The sequence below is a fragment of the Piliocolobus tephrosceles genome, chromosome 9, assembly GCF_002776525.5.
Source record: "Piliocolobus tephrosceles isolate RC106 chromosome 9, ASM277652v3, whole genome shotgun sequence".
Lineage (NCBI taxonomy): Eukaryota > Metazoa > Chordata > Mammalia > Primates > Cercopithecidae > Piliocolobus > Piliocolobus tephrosceles.
Genome location: NC_045442.1, coordinates 31,189,089 through 31,208,093, shown reverse-complemented (window position 1 = coordinate 31,208,093; position 19,005 = coordinate 31,189,089). Strand labels below are relative to the sequence as shown.

General features: G+C 52.6%; 1 protein-coding gene across 3 annotated transcripts; it reads left to right on the top strand.

Moving 5' to 3' along the window:
• Positions 1-1,862: 1,862 nt before the first annotated feature.
• MFSD13A (major facilitator superfamily domain containing 13A) lies at positions 1,863-16,932 on the top strand. 3 transcript variants are annotated; one of them, XM_023206511.2, is made up of 9 exons: positions 1,863-1,948; positions 9,489-9,731; positions 10,539-10,621; positions 11,210-11,662; positions 11,818-11,941; positions 13,375-13,471; positions 14,088-14,259; positions 14,337-14,530; positions 16,562-16,932. In XM_023206511.2, exons 2-9 carry the CDS (start codon positions 9,564-9,566, stop codon positions 16,822-16,824), a joined length of 1,554 nt encoding a protein of 517 aa, XP_023062279.2. In that variant the 5' UTR covers positions 1,863-1,948; positions 9,489-9,563; the 3' UTR covers positions 16,825-16,932. The 3 variants fall into 3 exon arrangements, with proteins under 3 accessions (XP_023062279.2, XP_023062277.2, XP_023062278.2); XM_023206509.2 differs by having other exon boundaries at positions 11,207-11,662; XM_023206510.3 differs by lacking the exon at positions 1,863-1,948 and adding an exon at positions 8,694-9,031 and having other exon boundaries at positions 11,207-11,662.
• The last annotated feature ends 2,073 nt before the right edge of the window (positions 16,933-19,005 follow it).

Below are 19,005 nucleotides of genomic sequence, written 5' to 3'. Positions count from 1 at the left end.
CTCACAGCCAGGAAAGCACAGATGGAGGTAAGAGGTGGGGAGAGGGGCAAAATGATCACCTGTCTTCTACTCATGAGGCTTTCTGGATTAGGAGGGGTTTCAGCAATTGTCTAAGTCTAGAAGAGAGATGGGTGTATGTGTGTGTGTGTCTATGTGTGGCTTGGGGTGACATGGGAAGTGTGAAGGGTATCTGAAAGAGATTGGGAAGGAGGGAAATGAGACAGGTTAGAGGGAAATGGATTCCGGGGGCAAGGTTCATGGCGTCCCTGGGGGCTCCCCAGGAACTGGTTGAATAGGCTCTAGCCTCTGGACACTAGGCATCTACACTGGACCACTTGCTGTGGTTGTTAGGAGGAGGAGGACAATATTCCTGTTGCAGGGAGTTAGCTGACAACCATCAATGAAGGTCATAAGGATGAGCAGTTCACAAAGCTCCTACACCCTTGTTTCTCATTTAATGCCTGAAAAATCCCTGTAAAGCATAAAACAGGCTCACAAAAGGAGGGTCCCAGCCAGGTGCAGTGACTCACGCTTATCATTCCAGCACTTTGGGAGGCTGAAGCGGGAGGGTCACTTGAGCCCAGGAACTCAAGACCAGCCTGGGTAACATAGTGAGACTCCATCTCTACAAATGATTTTAGAAATTAGCCAGGCATGGTGGAGTGAGCTGGTGGTCCCAGCAACTTGGGAGGCTGAGGTGAGAGGATCATCTGCAGTGAGCTGAGATCACGCCACCACTGCACTCTAGCCTGAGTAACAGAGCAAGACCCTGTTTCTAATAATAATAATATAATAATAATAATAATAATAATAATAATAATAATAATAATAATAAAAAAGAGTCCCTTAGCGAGGAAGTGGTGGAGCTAGGGGATGAGTTCCAGGTCCCCCAGAAGCCAAAGACCATAGGCTCTTTGCCCTGTGTCCCAAGGTAGGGGAACCAGGTAGAGCTGGAATGTGCACTGTTTGCTCAAAAACCTATCCAGGCTTACAGGCCAGTTGGGAGAAAACATAAAACATCCTCCACAGCCTACATTGAGCAAAACAAAACTTGATTTTGAGGAATTGGGCAGGTGTGGGAAGAGGAGAGACTCCCATTGTGGAGTCAGGATAGCTGGGTTCCACCCGACTGGGCCCTTGCTGTTTGCATGTCATTGAATCTCTCTGAACCGCAGTTTCCTCACGTATAAAATGGGGATAAAAGCGCCTACCTCCTGGGAATGATGTGAGGACTCAACAAGAGAATGCACGTGTTGTTCTGAATGTAGTACAGGGCACATAGCAAGCACTCAGTACTTTTTAATGTTATATTACCATTATTAATACAAGGAGGTTGGGCTGCGTGGTTGCTCATTCAGGCCCTGGTGGCTGTTCCCCATCGTCAGCCCTGGCTCCTGTGGCTAGAGCCCTGGTGCCCACAGCTCAACCTGGACTTTTCCACCCTTGAAGGGCTCATGATGCAGCATCAGGGAGTCCCAGATCGAGCTGCTGCCACCTCCAAGTCGGCTGCAGCTATGCATCCGCTCAGACCACAAGACTCGATGGAGGATGCTGACCTCTCTTTGTTCTCCCAACAAGTACTAGGCAAGAAGGGAAGGAAGGTGAGCGCTTAGAAAAAAACGTGTTGGTTTGTACTGAAATTACATTAAGCTATCGTGGAGGTAAAGGAGAGGGGTTGAGCCGGTCAAGAATCCAGGCAATCTGACCCTATTTGCTAGTGTCCATTTTCTCCTTTTGATCGCTAAGGGCAAGTGCCCGTGACAAACATGGCGGCGGCAGCTTCAGGTGCGGTCACCTGCCAGAGCTGCGGCCCCGGGGCCTAGCGGAGCCAATCGCTGGGCGGGGGCGGAGGGAGAGGCTGGGGAAGCCCTAGAAGCGCGCGCAGGCGCACTGGCTTGCACCTGGCTCCCGCCAGCCGTGGGATTAGGCTTCGCCTGCTACGATTGCGGTGAGAGGCTGGCCAGAGGCCGGGGCTCGCGGGCAGGAGGGGGCTGGGCTGGGGCCGATCTGGCACAAACGGCAGACCCGAGGAGGAGGGGAATGCTTTGCGCTCTGGGAGTCATGGGGGCTATCTGCGGGGGTCTTTGGGGTGATCATATTGTGGATTGGAAGAGTTCTGTGGTCCGGAAGGAAGAAGCGGGCTTCAAGGGGGCAAGGGTGGAATCCTCGCAGAAGGGCTCTCCGGGGGTCTGGAGGAAAGGGATGCAGTGGGTCAGATAGCTCCCTGGCGGTCTGGGATCGAGGGATGCACTGGCCAGGCCGGGATCCGTTCTATTAGCATAAAGGCATTTAACCCTGGTGGCACTTGGGGAGCTTTAAAAAAACACCGATGCTGGGCCCACCCTGAGAGATTCCGATTTAACTGCGCTAGGTGAGGCCTGGGCCTCGGTATTATTGCACAGCTCCTCAGGTGATTTTAACGTGCAGGCGGTGGAGAGCAGCCCTACACGTGTTTCAGCACCAGCTATTGAGTGAAGAGCTCCTGGGCTGATCCCAAACTCCTCAGTGGCTTGGGAGGGGTGGGTGGTCCTGAGGTGAAGCTGTCGCCTCTTCAGGGACCTGCAGGGGAGGGGGAGGGAGAAGGTCCCCATCTCAACAAGTTAAAAACTCATTTCCAGCCGGAGGAGGAGGATGGGCCCTCCAGCCCCCAACCCTGGTGCTAGACCCTGCTGTGGGGAGACTGGGCAGGAAGACATGACACCGAGAGTGAAACAGGAAACACAGCAGACAATTCAGAGGTCAGCTGCCTGTTGACAAAAGGGCACATATACCTTTCATGTTCATTCGTTCATTTGGTATTTCTGAGGACAGGCAGAGAATGGAATTGTTTTCTCTGCTTCACAGATGTAGGAATAGACTAAGATAGTAAGTTAAAGATAGTGTTCACACCTGACCCAGGGCTCCTGACTCCAAATTATGCCTATTCGTAGCTTTTCCCTCTGCACTAATGCCTCTTGTACAGTCTGATGCCCCTCACTCCAGGGGCCCAGTTCGGCATTCTTGGTTCCCTCCACTAAATTCATCAGCCTCCCCCACCCACCATAGTTTGGTTCAGAAATCAGGGACATGCTGCTGCTTCCATCCCTTTCCAGTCTTTACCTCCTAGAGGCCTGATAGGGTGAAGGAGAAGAGTTTTGACACCTGCCAGAGGGCTCCTTCCAAACAGATCTGATCCTGTCACTTCCCCACCCCCAGCGCCCCACCTGTTGTCCTCAGCATAGAATCTTGTACAAGGTTTACAAAACCTTTCCTGATGTGGCCCCTTTCTCCCTTGCTGCTCTGAGCTCTCTTCCCAGATTGTTTCTGTGTCTCTTAGCACAGCGCTGTGCACCCGGCGAAAGCTTAATAAATGTTTCTCTGTTATGATCACTATTCTTTGTACCTGTTGCCTTGCTTTAGTATCTTACTCAGAGAGGCACATCAAGCCTCCCAGGCTGCCCCTTCTCTCTGACTCCCACAGTTAAGCAGAACACAGAGCTAGGGGCACAGTGGGGTCTGAGGATGACAGTTTTCCTATGACTGCTGCTGCTGTTGCCTAGGGCTGAGGATGTTCATACTGACCTTTTAGGGGCCAGTTGACTCAGCAGGGATTGACTGAGCACGCTGAGGGAGCCTGGTGCAGGCAAAGGGCAGGGATCAAGGGCGGTACTAACCCAGGCCTGCTTTATTTTTTATTTTTATTTTTAATATTTTTTTAGAGACAGAGTCTCCTTCTGTCGCCCTGGCTGGAGTGCAGTGGCGCGATCTCGCTCACTGCAAGCTCCGCCTCCCGGGGTCACACCATTCTCCTGCCTCAGCTTCCCAAGTAGCTGGGACTGTAAGTGCCCACCACCACGCCCGGCAAATTTTTGTATTTTTAGTAGAGACGGGGTTTCACCGTGTTAGCCAGGATGGTCTTGATCTCCTGACCTCGTGATCCACCCGCATCGGCCTCCCAAAGTGCTGAGATTACAGGCATGAGCCACTGCGCCCGGCATCAGCCCTGCTTTTAAGAAGCCTGTGGGCTGGAGGAGGAGAAGGTAGGCATCTGGATGCCTGATAAGGGGGAAAACGGGAGACAACACTTGATTGGGTGTGCTTGAGAAAGCCGTGACACTGGATGAGCAGGATTTGATAAGATTGGGGCAGGGTGTGGGGGGATGATGAAGTGAGAATGCTGTTGTTTTAGTCAAAACCTGTTTTGAATCTTGACTCCAGCGCCTACTAGCTCTGTGACTTGGGCCTGTTATTGAATCTTCAGAGCCTTGGTTTCTTCATGTACAAAGCGTGAATGCAGATAGTAACAGAGCTGTAAGAGGTCTGATGATGGATGTAAAAGCCAACCATACCCTGTATGGCTGAGGAATAGTATATAGTTATCCTAGGGTATCTTAGGTGGCAGGAACAGCATGAAAAAAAGTGTGGAGGTGGCATTTAAAAAAGAATTTGATGAATGGCAGATAAGAGCGGCTAGGATATTCCAGGTGGCAAAAGGCATAAAGTTTGGGTGCTGGAAAGACAATTTCTTTTTCTTTTTTTTTTTTTTTTTGAGACGGAGTCTCGCTCTGTCACCCAGGCTGGAGTGCAGTGGCCGGATCTCAGCTCACTGCAAGCTCCGCCTCCCGGGTTTACGCCATTCTCCTGCCTCAGCCTCCCGAGTAGCTGGGACTACAGGCGCCCGCCACCTCGCCCGGCTAGTTTTTTTTTGTATTTTTTTTGGTAGAGACGGGGTTTCACCATGTTAGCCAGGATGGTCTCGATCTGCTGACCTCGTGATCCGCCCATCTCGGCCTCCCAAAGTGCTGGGATTACAGGCTTGAGCCACCGCGCCCGGCCTGGAAAGACAATTTCAATCATGGATTTGACAGAAAGGTCAATGATTTTTATTTTTGATTGATGTTGCCCCAGCTGGTCTCTAACTCCTGGCCCCAAGTGATCCTTCTGCGTTAGCCTTCCAAAGTGCTAAAATTATAGGCATAAGCCACCACGCTCCACCTAGTGACTGATCTTTAAAGATCATGAAACCACACGGTGGCTCACTCCTGTAATCCCAGCACTTCAGGAGGCCAAGGCGGGCGGATCACTTGAGGTCAGGAGTGCAAGACCAGCCTGGCCAACGTGGCGAAACCCTGTCTGTACAAAAAATACGAAAATTAGTCAGGCATGGTGGCGCATACCTGTGATCCCAACTACTTGGGAGGCTGAGGCAGGAAAATTTCTTGAACCTGGGAGGTGGAGGTTGCAGTGAGTCAAGAACCCACCACTGCATTCTAGCCTGGGCGACAGAGTGAGACCCTGTCTCAAAAAAAATAAATAAATAAAAATAAATAAATAAATATCATGAAACCAAACTTCAGAGAAATGGAAATGAAATGGTTACTGTGGGCCGGTCACAGTGGCTCACGCCTGTAATCCCAGTACTTTGGGAGCCTGAGGCGGGCGGATCACGAGGTCACGAGTTGAAGACCAGCTTGATCAACATGGTGAAACCCCGTCTCTACTAAAAATACAAAAATTAGCTGGGCGTAGTGGCACATGCCTGTAATCCCAGCTGCTCGGGAGACTGAAGCAGGAGAATTGCTTGAACATGGGAGGCAGAGGTTGCAGTGAGCTGAGATTGTGCCACCGCACTTCAGCCTGGGCAATGGAGGGAGACTCTGTCTCAAAAAAAAAAAAAAAAAAGAAAGAAAAAAGAAAATGGCTACTGTGGGCCGGGCACAGTAGTGGCTCACACCTGTAATTCCGACACTTTGGGAGGCTGAGGCAGGCAGATCACTTGAGGTTAGGAGTTCGAGACCAGCCTGGCCAATATGGTAAAACCCCATCTCTACGAAAAATACAAAAATTAGACTGGGCGTAGTGGCTCATGCTTGTAATCCCAGTACTTTGGGAGGCCGAGGCGGGCGGATCACAAGGTCAGGAATTCGAGACCAACCTGACCAATATGGTGAAACCCCATCTTTACTACATGTACAAAAAAAATTATGGCCGGGTACGATGGCTCATGCCTGTAATCCCAACACTTTGGGAGGCCGAGGCGGGTGGATCATGAGGTCAGGAGATTGAGACCATCCTGGCTAACACTGTGAAACCCCATCTCTACTAAAAATACAAAACATTAGCCAGGTGCGGTGGCAGGCGCCTGTAGTCCCTGCTACTCGGGAGGCTGAGGCAGGAGAATGGCGTGAACCCAGGAGGTGGAGCTTGCAGTGAGCTGAGATCTCACCACTGCACTCCAGCCTGGGTGATAGAGTGAGACTCTGTCTCAAAAAAAGAAAAAAAAAAAAAGATTTTGCCGAGTGTGGTCATGGGCACCTGTAATCCCCGCTACTCAGGAGGCTGAGGCAGGAGCATGGCTTGCACCCAGGAGGCGGAGGTTGCAGTGAGCCTAGATTGTGCCACTGCACTCCAGCTTGGGCGACAGAGGAAGACTCCATCTCTACAAAAAGTTAAAAAATAAAAAATAAAAAATTAGCCGGGTGTGGTGGTGGGCGCCTGTAATCCCAGCTACTCAGGAGACTGAGGAAGGAGAATCGCTTGAACCTGGGAGGCGGAGGTTGCAGTGAGCTGAGATTGCGCCACTGCCCTCCAGCCTGGGCGACAGAGCGAGACTGCATCTTAAAAAAAAAAAAAAAAAATAGCTGTTGTGTGTTGAAGGTCTTCCGTGTAGCAGGCACTTGGCTTTATATTCCTTTTGCATTTCAGCCCCCAGCCATCTAAGAGGTTGACATTAACATCCCCACTTTGTGGGCGAGGAGCCTGAGGCTCAGGGAGAGGGAGTGACTGGCTCAAGGCCACCAGCTGGGACCATGAAGATGGGTCTTGGAAGGTGCCAGGAAGGTGGGTGGAGTTGGTTGCAGGTTACAGGATTTCTCACCAGCTTATGCAAGGCTGGTGTGGGCTCCAAGCTGTTCTTCCCTGGGAGAGGTGGGGTTGCTGTTCTCTGCTGGGTGGATTGAGGGTGGGGAGGGCAAGTGGGGGAAGGCTGTTTCCTGATGGAGGAGTGGAATCTGGAAGATAAACCACCAAAAGAGTAACCCTGGCCGGGCCCGGTGGCTCTCGCCTGTAATCCCAGCACTTTGAGGCTGGGGCGGGCGGATCACCAGGTCAGGAGATCGAGACCATCCTGGCTAACACGGTGAAACCCCATCTCTACGAAAAATACAAAAAATTAGCTGGGCGTGGTGGCGGGTGCCTGTAGTCCCAGCTACTCGGGAGGCTGAGGCAGGAGAATGGCGTGAACCCAGGAGGCGGAGCGTGCAGTGAGACAAGATGGCACCACTGCAATCTAGCATGGGCAACAAAGCAAGACTCTGTCTCAAAAAAAAAAAAAGAAAGAAAAAGATAGGCATTATTACCCCATTTTATAGATGAGGAAACTCCAGCCCAGAAGGGTTGAATTGCCTGAGGTTACACTCTTAGTAGGAAGTATAGTTGGGATTTGAACCCAGGCCCTGCTGATGGCAAAAGTCATATCTGTTCCATCTCATTAACCTTCTTCTACCAAGTGTGGGTGCAGGGAGGTGGCTGGGGGAGGCTGGGGACCTTGTGTGCAGGGCTCACCTTCACCAGCAACAAGGACAAATCACTGGGCATCTGGGTAGGTGTGGGGAGGCTTCACTCCCTTTTGACAAAGGCAGGAGAGTTCTGAAAGCCCTGGAGGAACTGGAGTAAGTGACCCAGCTAAGGATGGTAACAGAGGTGGACATCATGCTTTACAGCCCCAGGCACCTTTAGAGGGCATCTCATTTAATCCCACCTCATCCCTGTGTGGCGGGCGTGGGGCCTCTCCATTTTACAGAAGGGCTGAGAGGTTGGATAGTAATAAATCTCTAAAGCTTTAGTGCTCACCATTTTAAAAATTTTATTTTTATTTATTTCTTTTTGAGGGAGAGTTTCGCTCTGTCGCCCAGACTGGAGTGCAGTGGCGCGATCTGGGCTCACTATAACCTCCACCTCCAGGGTTCAAACAATTCTCCTGCCTCAGCTCCTGAGTAGCTGGGACTACAAGTGCCTGCCACCACATCGGCTAATTTTTGTATTTTTAGTAGAGACGGGGTTTTGCTCTGCTGGCCGGGCTGGTCTCAAATTCCTGGCCTCAAGTGATCTGCCCACCTTGGCCTTCCAAAGTGCTGAGATTACAAGTGTGAGCCACTGCGCCTAGCCCCATATGTCTTTTTTCCATATGTTACTCAGAAAAGCAGTGTCGAGGGAATGTAGGGTGATGGATGTGTTCATTATCGTTTGTGGTGATGATTTCACAGGTACATGCATATGGTGAAACTTATCAGCCTGCATGCTTTGAAAACTGTGCAATTTAGTGTTTGTCAATTAGACCTGAATAAAGCTTTGAGGAAAAAAAGAAATGCATTTTCTTCAGGGGGCTCAAGGGCCTCAGGGAAAGGCCATCCTCCTGCCTTGGGACAAGATAGGATCACTGTGGCCCACGGGGGTAGTGGTGGGGACTCGCAGGCTTAGAGCGCTTCTTTCTTTTTTTTTTTTTTTTTGATTTCTTTTTGAGACTGAGTTTCACTCTTGGTGCTGAGGCTAGAGTGCTCGCCTCCCAGGTTCAAGCAATTCTCCTGCCTCAGCCTCCCTAGTAGCTGGGATTACAGGCATGTGCCACCACGCCTGGCTAATTTTTTGTATTTTTAGTAGAGACGGGGTTTCACTGTGTTAGCCAGGCTGGTGTGTTGGCCAGGCTGGTCTCAACTCCTGACCTCAGGTGATCCGCCCACCTTGGCCTCCCAAAGTGCTGGGATTACAGGCATGAGCCACTGCACCCGGCTGGGTGTCAGGGTTTTTATAAGCACCGGATGGGGGCATGGTGGGCCAGGGTGGTCTTGGGAAATGCAACATTTGGGCAGGAAAAAAAAAAAAGCCTGTCCTCACCTAGGTCAGGCCCAGGGGTGGAGCGCTAGCTAGGAACCATGCCCTCCTCTATCCAGCACTTCCCTTCCCCACTTCCGTATCATTTAAAGGGACTACGTCCTTCCGTTTCCGGCACGTCCCTTCCCGTCTTCCGTATCAATACCAACAGTGAGTGCTTTCTGTGAGTTACATCATTTAATCCTTATGATTTGCAAAATAGGCATAACAATCTCCTTTTACCTTTTAGAGAAGAGGAGGCTAAGGCCTGGGTTGGGTAACTGCCTGACGTTTTACTGTAAGTGCATTGTGTGCCCAATCCCAGGGTTGTCCCGTCTAGACCATTAAAGTCACAGTGCGATCTAAGAAGACACTGAGCATTCAGCCCTGGCATGTGACCTGGCTCAGCACTTGCTGGGTGTCTGCCGTCTCTTCCCACAGGCTCTCTGTTTCCTCGAGTCACTCCCAGATTAGTGGTGTCTAGCTCAGCACTGTTTCCGTTGTACTTCATTCATAATTCCCAGCACTGTTGTCAGTACAAACTCTCCTGTTGGAAATGAGTTTTTAAATTATTCAGAGGTCTGGGGTTAAGAGCAGAGCTGGCATTGATCCCTGTTCCTCACTGGTTCCTTCTTTCCCAGGGACGAGGATGGCAAGACCGCCTGTGGCCATGAGCCCTCCCCGGTGCTCCTGGGGTTAAGGCTGGGGCTGCAGCCATGGGGCTGGATCGGCCCCAGGCCTGGTTGCTGGGTCTGCCCACAGCTGCGGTCTATGGCTCCCTGGCTCTCTTCACCACCATCCTGCACAATGTCTTCCTGCTGTACTATGTAGACACCTTTGTATCAGTGTACAAGATCAACAAAATGGCCTTCTGGGTTGGAGAGGTAAGGCCAGCGCTGGGTGGCCAACATGGAGGAGGGTGTGGGGTGGAGACTAGAGGCTGTCCAGGCTGCCGGGCAGATTGTAGGCGCCAGCTCCCACCCAGTCAGAGGCATGGGCAGTCCAGGTTGTTCACCAAGACTCAGCAAGAACAGCTGTGGAGGCCTTGATGACTCCTCCTCAGTGGGAACTAGATCAGCTTTCCTGGCCACTGTCTTACATAGTTGCTGTTCTGTGTATTCATATATATAATATGTTCACATACATGAATTTATCAGCTGCATACATTTACCAGCTGGGCTCTGGATGGGTGTGAGTTTGAGGGGGGCAGTGGTTTGACTGGCAGAGTAGGTTTTTTTGGTTGTTTTTTTTTTTGAGATGGAGTTTCACTCTTGTCACACAGGCTGGAGTGCAGTGGCACAATCTCAGCTCACTGCAACCTCTGCCTTCCTGGTTCAAGTGATTGTCCTGTCTCAACCTCCCAAGTAGCTGGGATTACAAGTGCCCACCACCATGCCCAGCTAATTTTTGTATTTTTAGTAGAGACGAGGTTTCGCCATGTTGGCCAGGCTGGTCTTGAACTCCTGACCTCAGGTGATCCATCCACCTCGGCCTCCCGAAGTGCTGGGATTACAGGCGTGAGCCACCGCACCTGGCCAGAGTGGGTTTTAGCAGAGGAACTGACACGAGCAAAGGTTTGCGGGTAGGAAAGCTGGGGCCATCTTTGAGGGGTGGTGAGCAGGCTGGGGTGGGAGGAGCCCTGGAGAGGAGGCTGCCTAGAGCCCACCTGCCTGTCTCCCCTCTGCCTGCAGACGGTGTTTCTCCTCTGGAACAGCCTCAATGACCCCCTCTTCGGCTGGCTCAGTGACCGGCAGTTCCTCAGCTCCCAGCACCGGTTGGTGTATTGGGAACAGCTTGTAATTGGTTCAGTCCCACCCTACTGCTACCCAGGAGGGAAGACCCCTGCCTGTGTTTGGGGTGGAGAAGGAAGGGGAGACTATTTCAGTGTTGCCCATGCCCCTTCCCTTCCTGGAGTCTAGGGTGCTCTGTTTGGGTTGGAGTGGTGGCCTTGGACGCACCCTTGCCTGGCTTGGCAGGGGAAAAGATCTACCCTGGCTTGGCTTGGCTGGCCCCTCTGGACTGTGGACTGCAAACACCCTCTGCTGCTTCTAGAAGATTCCTTTGCCCCATCCCTTCTTGATCCCATCATCACCCCCAACCTTGAGAAGTGGGCATCCCATACCCTTTGGCCATCAGCCCAATAGGCTAATAATGGGGTGGAAATTGGGGCAGAGGATGGAGTGTACCCACTGCTGAGTTGTGCTTCCTAAATTGCAGACTGGGGACTTGGGGGACAGTGGGACCACCTTGTTGTGAGTCCCACACCCTGGGCCTCCATCCCTCCCCTGGAGCCTGGGCAAGGGGAACTTCGGCCTGCCAAGGCTTACAGGGCATCTCCCAACAACCCTCCTTTCCCCAGCAGGTCAGGCGCTGGGCTCTCCTCAAGGGCCGTGGTGCTGGCCCGGGTGCGGGCCCTGGGCTGGCATGGGCCACTGCTGGCACTGTCATTCCTGGCATTCTGGGTGCCCTGGGCCCCAGCTGGCCTGCAGTTCTTGCTGTGCCTGTGCCTCTATGATGGCTTCCTGACGCTCGTGGACCTGCACCACCACGCCTTGCTGGCCGACCTGGCACTCTCAGCCCACGACCGCACCCACCTCAACTTCTACTGCTCCCTCTTCAGTGCAGCGGGCTCCCTGTCTGTCTTTGCCTCCTATGCCTTTTGGAACAAGGAGGATTTCTCCTCCTTCCGTGCTTTCTGCGTGACACTGGCTGTCAGCTCTGGGCTGGGCTTTCTGGGGGCCACACAGCTGCTGAGGCAGCGGGTTGAGGCTGCCCGAAGGGACCCAGGGTGCTCAGGCCTGGCTGTGGATTGCGGGTGAGTGGCCAGCCCTGGTTCTTCAGGTCCTCACCAGCAACCTTCTAAGTCTGATTTTGGTGCTGTGTCCTTGGCTTATGGGGGCTGCCCTGGGATGTGTTGGGGGATAACTCTGGCCAGCCCCAGGCAGTTCTCCACTCCCTTCTGCCCCACAGCCTGTGTGGAGAGGAGCTGCTTGTGGGCAGTGAGGAGACAGACAGCATCACCTTGGGCCAGTATCTCCGGCAGCTGGCATGCCATCGGAACTTCCTGTGGTTTGTGAGCATGGACCTGGTGCAGGTATGGGGGAGCAGCTCTAGGCACCTCTACAGCTGGCCTGGACTTCACTCAAGGGGACAGACTCTTCAAGAGCTGGGAACTCGGCCAGGCACAGTGGCTCATGCCTGTAGTCCCAGCCCTTTGGGAGGCTGAGGCGGGTGGATCACTTGAGGACAGGAGTTCGAGACCAACCTGGCTAACATGGCGAAACCCCATAAAAATACAAAAATTAGCTGGGCGTGGTGTAATTCCAGCACATCTGTAATTCCAGCTACTTGGGAGGCTGAGGCAGGAGAATCACTTGAACCCGGAAGGCGGAGGTTGCAGTGAGCTGAGAGGGCACCACTGCCCTCCAGCCTAGGTAACAGAGTGAGACTCCTTCTCAAAGGAAAAAAAAAAAAGAGCTGGGCACTGAGTTCTGGGCCACCCAGGAGGTCGGCTGGGCAATTTGATGGCAGGAATGCAGGTTGAGTAGTCAGGAGGCCTGGATTCTAGCGCCCTCTGAGTTTTTCCCTCCCTGTGTGACTTAGGCAGGTCTCAGGCTCTCTGGGGAGCCCTGTCCTTTCCTGTAAAGTGAGGATATGAGACAGAGATGCCCCCTTTGGGGACCCTTTAACCATTTTTTTAAGACACCAAGCACTGCCAGGTGCAGTGGCTCACGCCTGTAATCCCAGCACTTTGGGATGCCAAGGTGGAAAGACCGCTTGAGCCCAGGAGTTCAAGGCTGCAGTGAGTTATAATTGCACCACTGCACTCCAGCCTGGGCGGCAGAGCAAGGCTCCATCTCTAAAAAAAAGAAGAGCCAAATGCTGTACTTAAAACATGTAGTATATAAACCAGCTGAACTTAGAAATAAACTGTTTTCATGTTATGAAATTTGTTTCACTGATGTGTTTTCTTTTTTTTTTTCTTCTCACTTTTTCCCAGGCTGGAGTATAGTGGCGTGATCTGGGTTCAAATGATTCTCCCACCTCAGCCTCCCGGGTAGATGGGATTACAGGCATGCAATACAACACCTGACTAATTTATTGTATTTTTTGTAGAGACGGGGTTTTGCCATGTTGGCCAGGCTGGTCTCAAACTCCTGGCCTTAAGTGATCCACCTGCCTTGGCCTCCCAAAGTGCTAAGGTGCCAGGATTACAGGTGTGAGCCCCCATGCCCAGCCTCCCTAATGTGTTTTCAATTAAAAAGAAAAAGCTTTTAATTGCTCAAATACTATTTTGCCATGGCTTCTAACTTTTTAGCAAAGTTAGATAACACCAGGAATGTGGTTTTAGGTTGTGTTCTGGCATGTTCTGTGTTTGGGGACACGGGGAAAAAGGCCTGCTCTTACTCTTGCTGCTCTGAGGATGGGGGTGGGGGGGTTGGCAGATGTGTGCTCCCCTGTTGGCTTCCGGCCTTGTCAGCTCCCATCCCACCTGGAAGCCTCCTCACCATCGCTGTCGGGTTGCAGGTCTTCCACTGCCACTTCAACAGCAACTTCTTCCCTCTCTTCCTGGAGCATCTGTTGTCTGACCATATCTCCCTTTCCACGGGCTCCATCCTGTTGGGTGAGTGGGGGCCTTCTGTGCTTCATGCAGGCTGGAAGGAGAGAGACTTTATTTTTAGTAGAGACGGGGTTTCACTGTATTAGTCAGGATGGTCTCCATCTCCCGACCCCGTGATCCACCTGCCTCGGCCTCCCAGAGTACTGGGATTACAGGTGTGAGCCACTGCGCCCAGCCGGGACAATCTTTTTAAGACACCAAGGGCTGCCGGGTACAGTGGGCATGGGGGGCAGGGTGTGCTGGGGGTTGGGGGGGCAGAGGCTGCGCTGGTGTCGGTCCTCTTGGAGATTGTGGAACCCTGAGGGGGTGCAGTGACTGGTTAACACAAAGGAATATCGTCTGATGGGCCTGGGTGTGAGTCTTGACTCTGTGCTCATCTGGTGGGCAGCCTTGGGTGGGTTAGTTCATCTTTTTGGGCCTCTCTTTCTCATCTGTAAAATGGGGATGATAATAGCACTCACCTTAAGGGACTGTAAGGATGAACTAAGACAGTGACGCTCTTAGCACAGAGCCCAGTGCATTGCTAGTGTACAGGAATGCAGCTGGCCGTGAAGCTGGTGGCACTCACTGGCACTGCAGCAGTGCCCTTGACAAGGTGGCGCCCTGTCTCCCTCCCCAGGCCTCTCCTATGTCGCTCCCCATCTCAACAACCTCTACTTCCTCTCCCTGTGCCGGCGCTGGGGCGTCTACGCAGTGGTGCAGGGGCTCTTTCTGCTCAAGCTGGGCCTTAGCCTGCTCATGTTGTTGGCTGGCCCGGACCACCTCAGCCTGCTGTGCCTCTTCATTGCCAGGTATGCCCCTGCCCATGCTCCCCCCAATAGCTTCCTCCCACGCCTTCATTCCTGCCTGCTCTCTTCCTCTACCGCAGCAACCGCGTCTTCACTGAGGGCACCTGTAAGCTGCTGACCTTGGTGGTCACTGACCTGGTAGACGAGGACCTGGTGCTGAATCACCGGAAGCAGGCAGCCTCGGCACTCCTCTTTGGCATGGTTGCCCTGGTGACCAAGCCAGGCCAGACCTTTGCCCCGCTGTTGGGCACCTGGCTGCTCTGTTTCTACACAGGTGAGGGCCTGGCGACAGGCAAGGGCTCTTAAGGCTCCAGGGGGCACAGCTTACCTGGCACACTGGCAAGCCTGGGCTCTGGGTCCAGTGAGGGAAGGTGGCAACTGGTGTCCCCCCAACATGGCTAGAGTCGTTGGGTCACAGATTCCGCCATGCTTTCTTAGTTCATTCATTTATTCATTCATTCAACAAATATGTACGGAATCCCTTCTCTGCAGGCCCTGCTCTGGGTGCCAGGGAGCTAACCATGAATAAGATAGACAAGGTCTTTGCCACCATGGAGCTTGTATTCTAGTCAGGTGTGGGGTGGGGTTGGCAATAAACAGCCAAACAAGACATTATCAGGCAGTGACAGTGTTACAGTGAAATTAGGGTGATATGAGACGGCATGACCCAGAAGCTATGTAGTGTCATCAGGGAAGGGCTCGCCGAGAAGGTGCCCCTCAGGATGTGAGCTGAATGGCAAGGATTTGTCTAGAAAAGGTCTCAGTGAATCGCAGGCAGAGGTAACACCAGGCGCAAAGGCCCAGGGTGTCAGGGGTGATTAGGGGATGTTGCTGGAAAAGTGAAGAGGGCTTTGCTGACCAGGGCAGTATTGGAAGCAAGCTGTTGGGAGCGTTATTGATTGATTGATTGAGATAGGGTCTCCCTGTCACCCAGGCTGGAGTGCAGTGGCACAATCTTGGCTCACTACAGCCTCGACCTCCCAGGTTCAAGTGAGCCTGCTACCTCAGCCTCCCAAGTAGTTGGGACCACAGGCGTATGCCACCATGCTGGCTAACTTTTTGTATTTTATGTAGAGATGGGGTTTTGCCAGGTTGCCCAGGCTGGTCTCAAATTCCTGAGCTCAGGTGATCCACCCACCTTGGTCTCCCAAAGTGCTGGGATTACAGGCATGAGCCACCACTCCCGGCCAGGGAGGGTTTTAAACAGGGAAGTGACATGGTGTGATTAGACTTTTTATTTTTATTTTTTTTATTTTTTTGAGATGGAGTCTCGCTCTGTCACCCAGGCTGGAGTGCAGTGGCCAGATCTCAGCTCACTGCAAGCTCCGCCGCCCGGGTTTACGCCATTCTCCTGCCTCAGCCTCCCGAGTAGCTGGGACTACAGGCGCCCGCCACCTCGCCCGGCTAGTTTTTTTGTATTTTTTAGTAGAGACGAGGTTTCACCGTATTAGCCAGGATGGTCTCCATCTCCTGACCTCGTGATCCGCCCGTCTCGGCCTCCCAAAGTGCTGGGATTACAGGCTTGAGCCACCGCGCCCCGCCGTGATTAGACTTTTTAACAAAATTCACTCTGGGCTGGGTGAGGTGGCTCACACCTGTAATCCCAGCACTTTGGGAGTCTGAGGAGGGAGATCACCTGAGGTAAGGAGTTTGAGACCAGCTTGGTCAATGTATAGTGAAACCCCCGTCTCTACTAAAAAATACAAAAATTAGCTGGGTGTGGTGGTGCATGCCTGTAGTCCCAGCTATTTGGGAAGCTGAGGCAGGAGGATCGCTTGAACCTGGGAGGCAGAGGTTGCAGTGAGCAGAGATTGTGCCACTGCACCCCAGCTTGGGAGACAGAGCGAGACTCCATCTCTCATTAAAAAAAAAAAAAAAGAAAAGAAAAAAAGTTCACTCTGGCTGCCGTATGGACAGCAGATCATAGGGAGGCCAGAATGGGGACAGCAGGGAGATCTTTGGGAGACTGTGGCAGAGGCCATGGAGACTTGGGTCAGGGTGGTAGCAGGTGGGATACGTTTTGGAGTTGGGGGGAGATGAAGGATTGGGTGTTGGGGGAGTGATGGTGTGAAACGAACCAGGGAACTGAGGAGGACTTTGAGGTTTTAGGCCTGAGTTATTGGGTAGATGGTGGTGCCCGTCACTGAGATAGGAAGAGTAGGAGAGGAGCGGATTTGGAGGACTCAGGAGTTGTGGTCTGCACATGTCCATGTGGTGTCTGAGATGTCACACCATGGACTTGGAGGGCACCAAGGCTTGGAGGGCAGTGGGCTGACCATAGTCTTTCTGTGCTCTCTTGTCCTAGGTCATGACCTCTTCCAGCAGTCCCTGATAACCCCTGTGGGGAGTGCCCATCCTTGGCCAGAGCCCCCAGCCCCAGCCCCTGCACAGGCCCCGATGCTCCGCCAGGGCTGCTTCTACCTGCTGGTGCTGGTACCCATCACCTGTGCTCTGCTGCAGCTCTTCACCTGGTCCCAGTTCACGCTGCATGGGAGACGCCTGCACATGGTCAAGGCCCAGCGCCAGAACTTGTCACAGGCCCAAACCCTGGATGTTAAGATGGTGTGAGAGCTGTGGCAAGGCCACACTGCTGAGGACACTGCCAGCAGCCTGGTGGAGGAGCCAGTTTTTTTTTGTTTTTTTTTTTTTTAAAGGATTTCATAGCTGGTTTTTTTTTGTTTTTGTTTTTGTTTTTGGAGATGTTGCCCCCAAAAATTGATCTGTTGCCCAGGCTGGAGTGCAGTGTTGCAATCTGGGCTCACTGAAACCTCCACCACCCAGGTTCAAGCAATTCTCCTGCCTCAGCCTCCCGAGTAGCTGGGATTACAGGAGCGTGCCACCACGCCTGGCTACTTTTTGTAATTTTAGTAGAGACAGGGTTTCATCACGTTGGCCAGGCTAGTCTCGAACCCCTGACCTCAGGTGATCAGCCTGTCTCGGCCTCCCAAAGTACTGGGATTACAGGCGTGAACCACTGTGGCCGACCTAATTTTTGTATTATTTAGTAGAGACGAGGTTTCACCACGTTGGCCAGGCTGGTCTTGAACTCCTGACCTCAAGTGATCTGCCTGCTTTGGTCTCCCAAAGTGCTGGGAATATAGGCGTGAGCCATCACACCCAGCCAGGAGCCAGTTTTACCAGCATTCTGCTCCACCACCTTCCTCCAGTGCAGCCTGGAAGACATGGCAGCGGGGAGCTCCTGTGGCTGAGCTAGGAGCATCACTGCGGTCAAAGTCTCTGCTTAGCTGTCTGGCTCAGCTTGGGCAAGGGCTGGGCCGTATGTGCTCAGGGATGTGCTTCTCTTGTGGAGCAGGAGGGCAGAAGAAGACCAAGAAGGGAGGGGGCTGCCCTGTGATGCACACGGGCCTGCCATGGGGCGTGGTAGCCCGTCCTGCTGCCTGGCCGGAGCTGGCCGCTGTGGTGGACTCAGGAACCACTTTTGATACTGCAACTCCTCTTTTTCCCAGTCAGGGAAAGCTGACTCCAAGTCCCACCACCCCCTCAGTCTACCCTTCTAGTAGTCTCTGTCAGAGGGTTCTCTGCTTCAGCTGTGCTTGAAGTGGCATGCCTCCTCTGCTGCAGGGCTCCCCTACCCCCACACGGCCTCTAAAGATGTTTATTTCCTTACAGACTGATTAAAGTCGGCCATTCTTTTTCCTCAAGTCTGTGCCGTATGAGTGAATGGTGGGTTGCTGGGGTTGAGAACCAGGATTCCTTACTGACTAGAAAAAGCCCCTAAGAGCCTTTTTCTGAATAAGAGTGATAGGCAGGCCGGCGCAGTGGCTCATGCCTGTGATCTCAGCACTTTGGGAGGCCGAGGCGGGTGGATCACCTGAGGTCAGGAGTTTGAGACCAGCCTGAGCCAACATGGCGAAACCTCATCTCTACTAAAAATACAAAAATTAGCCGGGTGTGGTGGTGCGCATCTGTAATCCCAGCTACTCAGGAGGCTTGGGCAGGAGAATCACTTGAACCCGGGGGGAGGAGGTTGCATTGACTGTGCCACTGCATGTACTCCAACCTGGGCGACAGAGCAAGACTCCATCTCAAAAAGAAAAAAAAAAAAAAGTGGTGGGTTACCAAGGTGCCAGGGAGAAAAACATAGATTGGTAACTGCATAGGCACTGGGGCCCAAAATGACCATGAGGCCTCAATGCATTCCCCATGTATCACTGCTGGACGTGGTGGTCAAAGAGAGCGGAGCCTCTTTTAGGCTCGAGGTTCTTAGCCTTGGGGTCACCTGGGGAACTTAAAAAATACTGACATCTGAATTCTATTTCTTGGGATTCTGACTTAACAGGTCTGGGGTATGGCCTGGGCAGTAGGATTTTGAACATCTCTGTAGGTGATTTTATCATGCAGCTGGCACTGAAAACCATGGCTCTCAGCCACCATTTCTCAACCTTGGCACTAGAGATATTTGGGGCCAGATAGTTCTCTGTTGTAGACGTTTAGCACCTCCCACCCCACCCTCCACACACACCAGTTGTGACAAACAAATATATCTCCAGGCATTGCCAGATGTGTCCTAGGAGGCAAAATTGGTTCCAATTGGGAACCACTGCTCTAGGCCAATGGTTTTTTACAGGCTGCATGGTAATTAAAAATGTAGGCTGTAGGTTCTATGGCCTGGGTTTACATTCTAGATTCAGAAAGGCCAGCGCCGGGCATGGTGGCTCATACCTGTAATCTCAGCAGTTTGGGAGGCCGAGGCAGGCAGATCACCTGAGGTCAGAAGTTTGAGACCAG

What these genes read in the sequence shown, in the direction of transcription:
- MFSD13A (XM_023206509.2), top strand. Translation starts at nt 9,564, where the DNA reads ATGGGGCTGGATCGGCCCCAGGCCTGGTTGCTGGGTCTGCCCACAGCT. An exon ending in GGCCTGGCTGTGGATTGCGG is followed by an intron (nt 11,663 to 11,817) that starts GTGAGTGGCCAG and finishes TCTGCCCCACAG; the next exon opens with CCTGTGTGGAGAGGAGCTGC. An exon ending in TGAGCATGGACCTGGTGCAG is followed by an intron (nt 11,942 to 13,374) that starts GTATGGGGGAGC and finishes GTCGGGTTGCAG; the next exon opens with GTCTTCCACTGCCACTTCAA.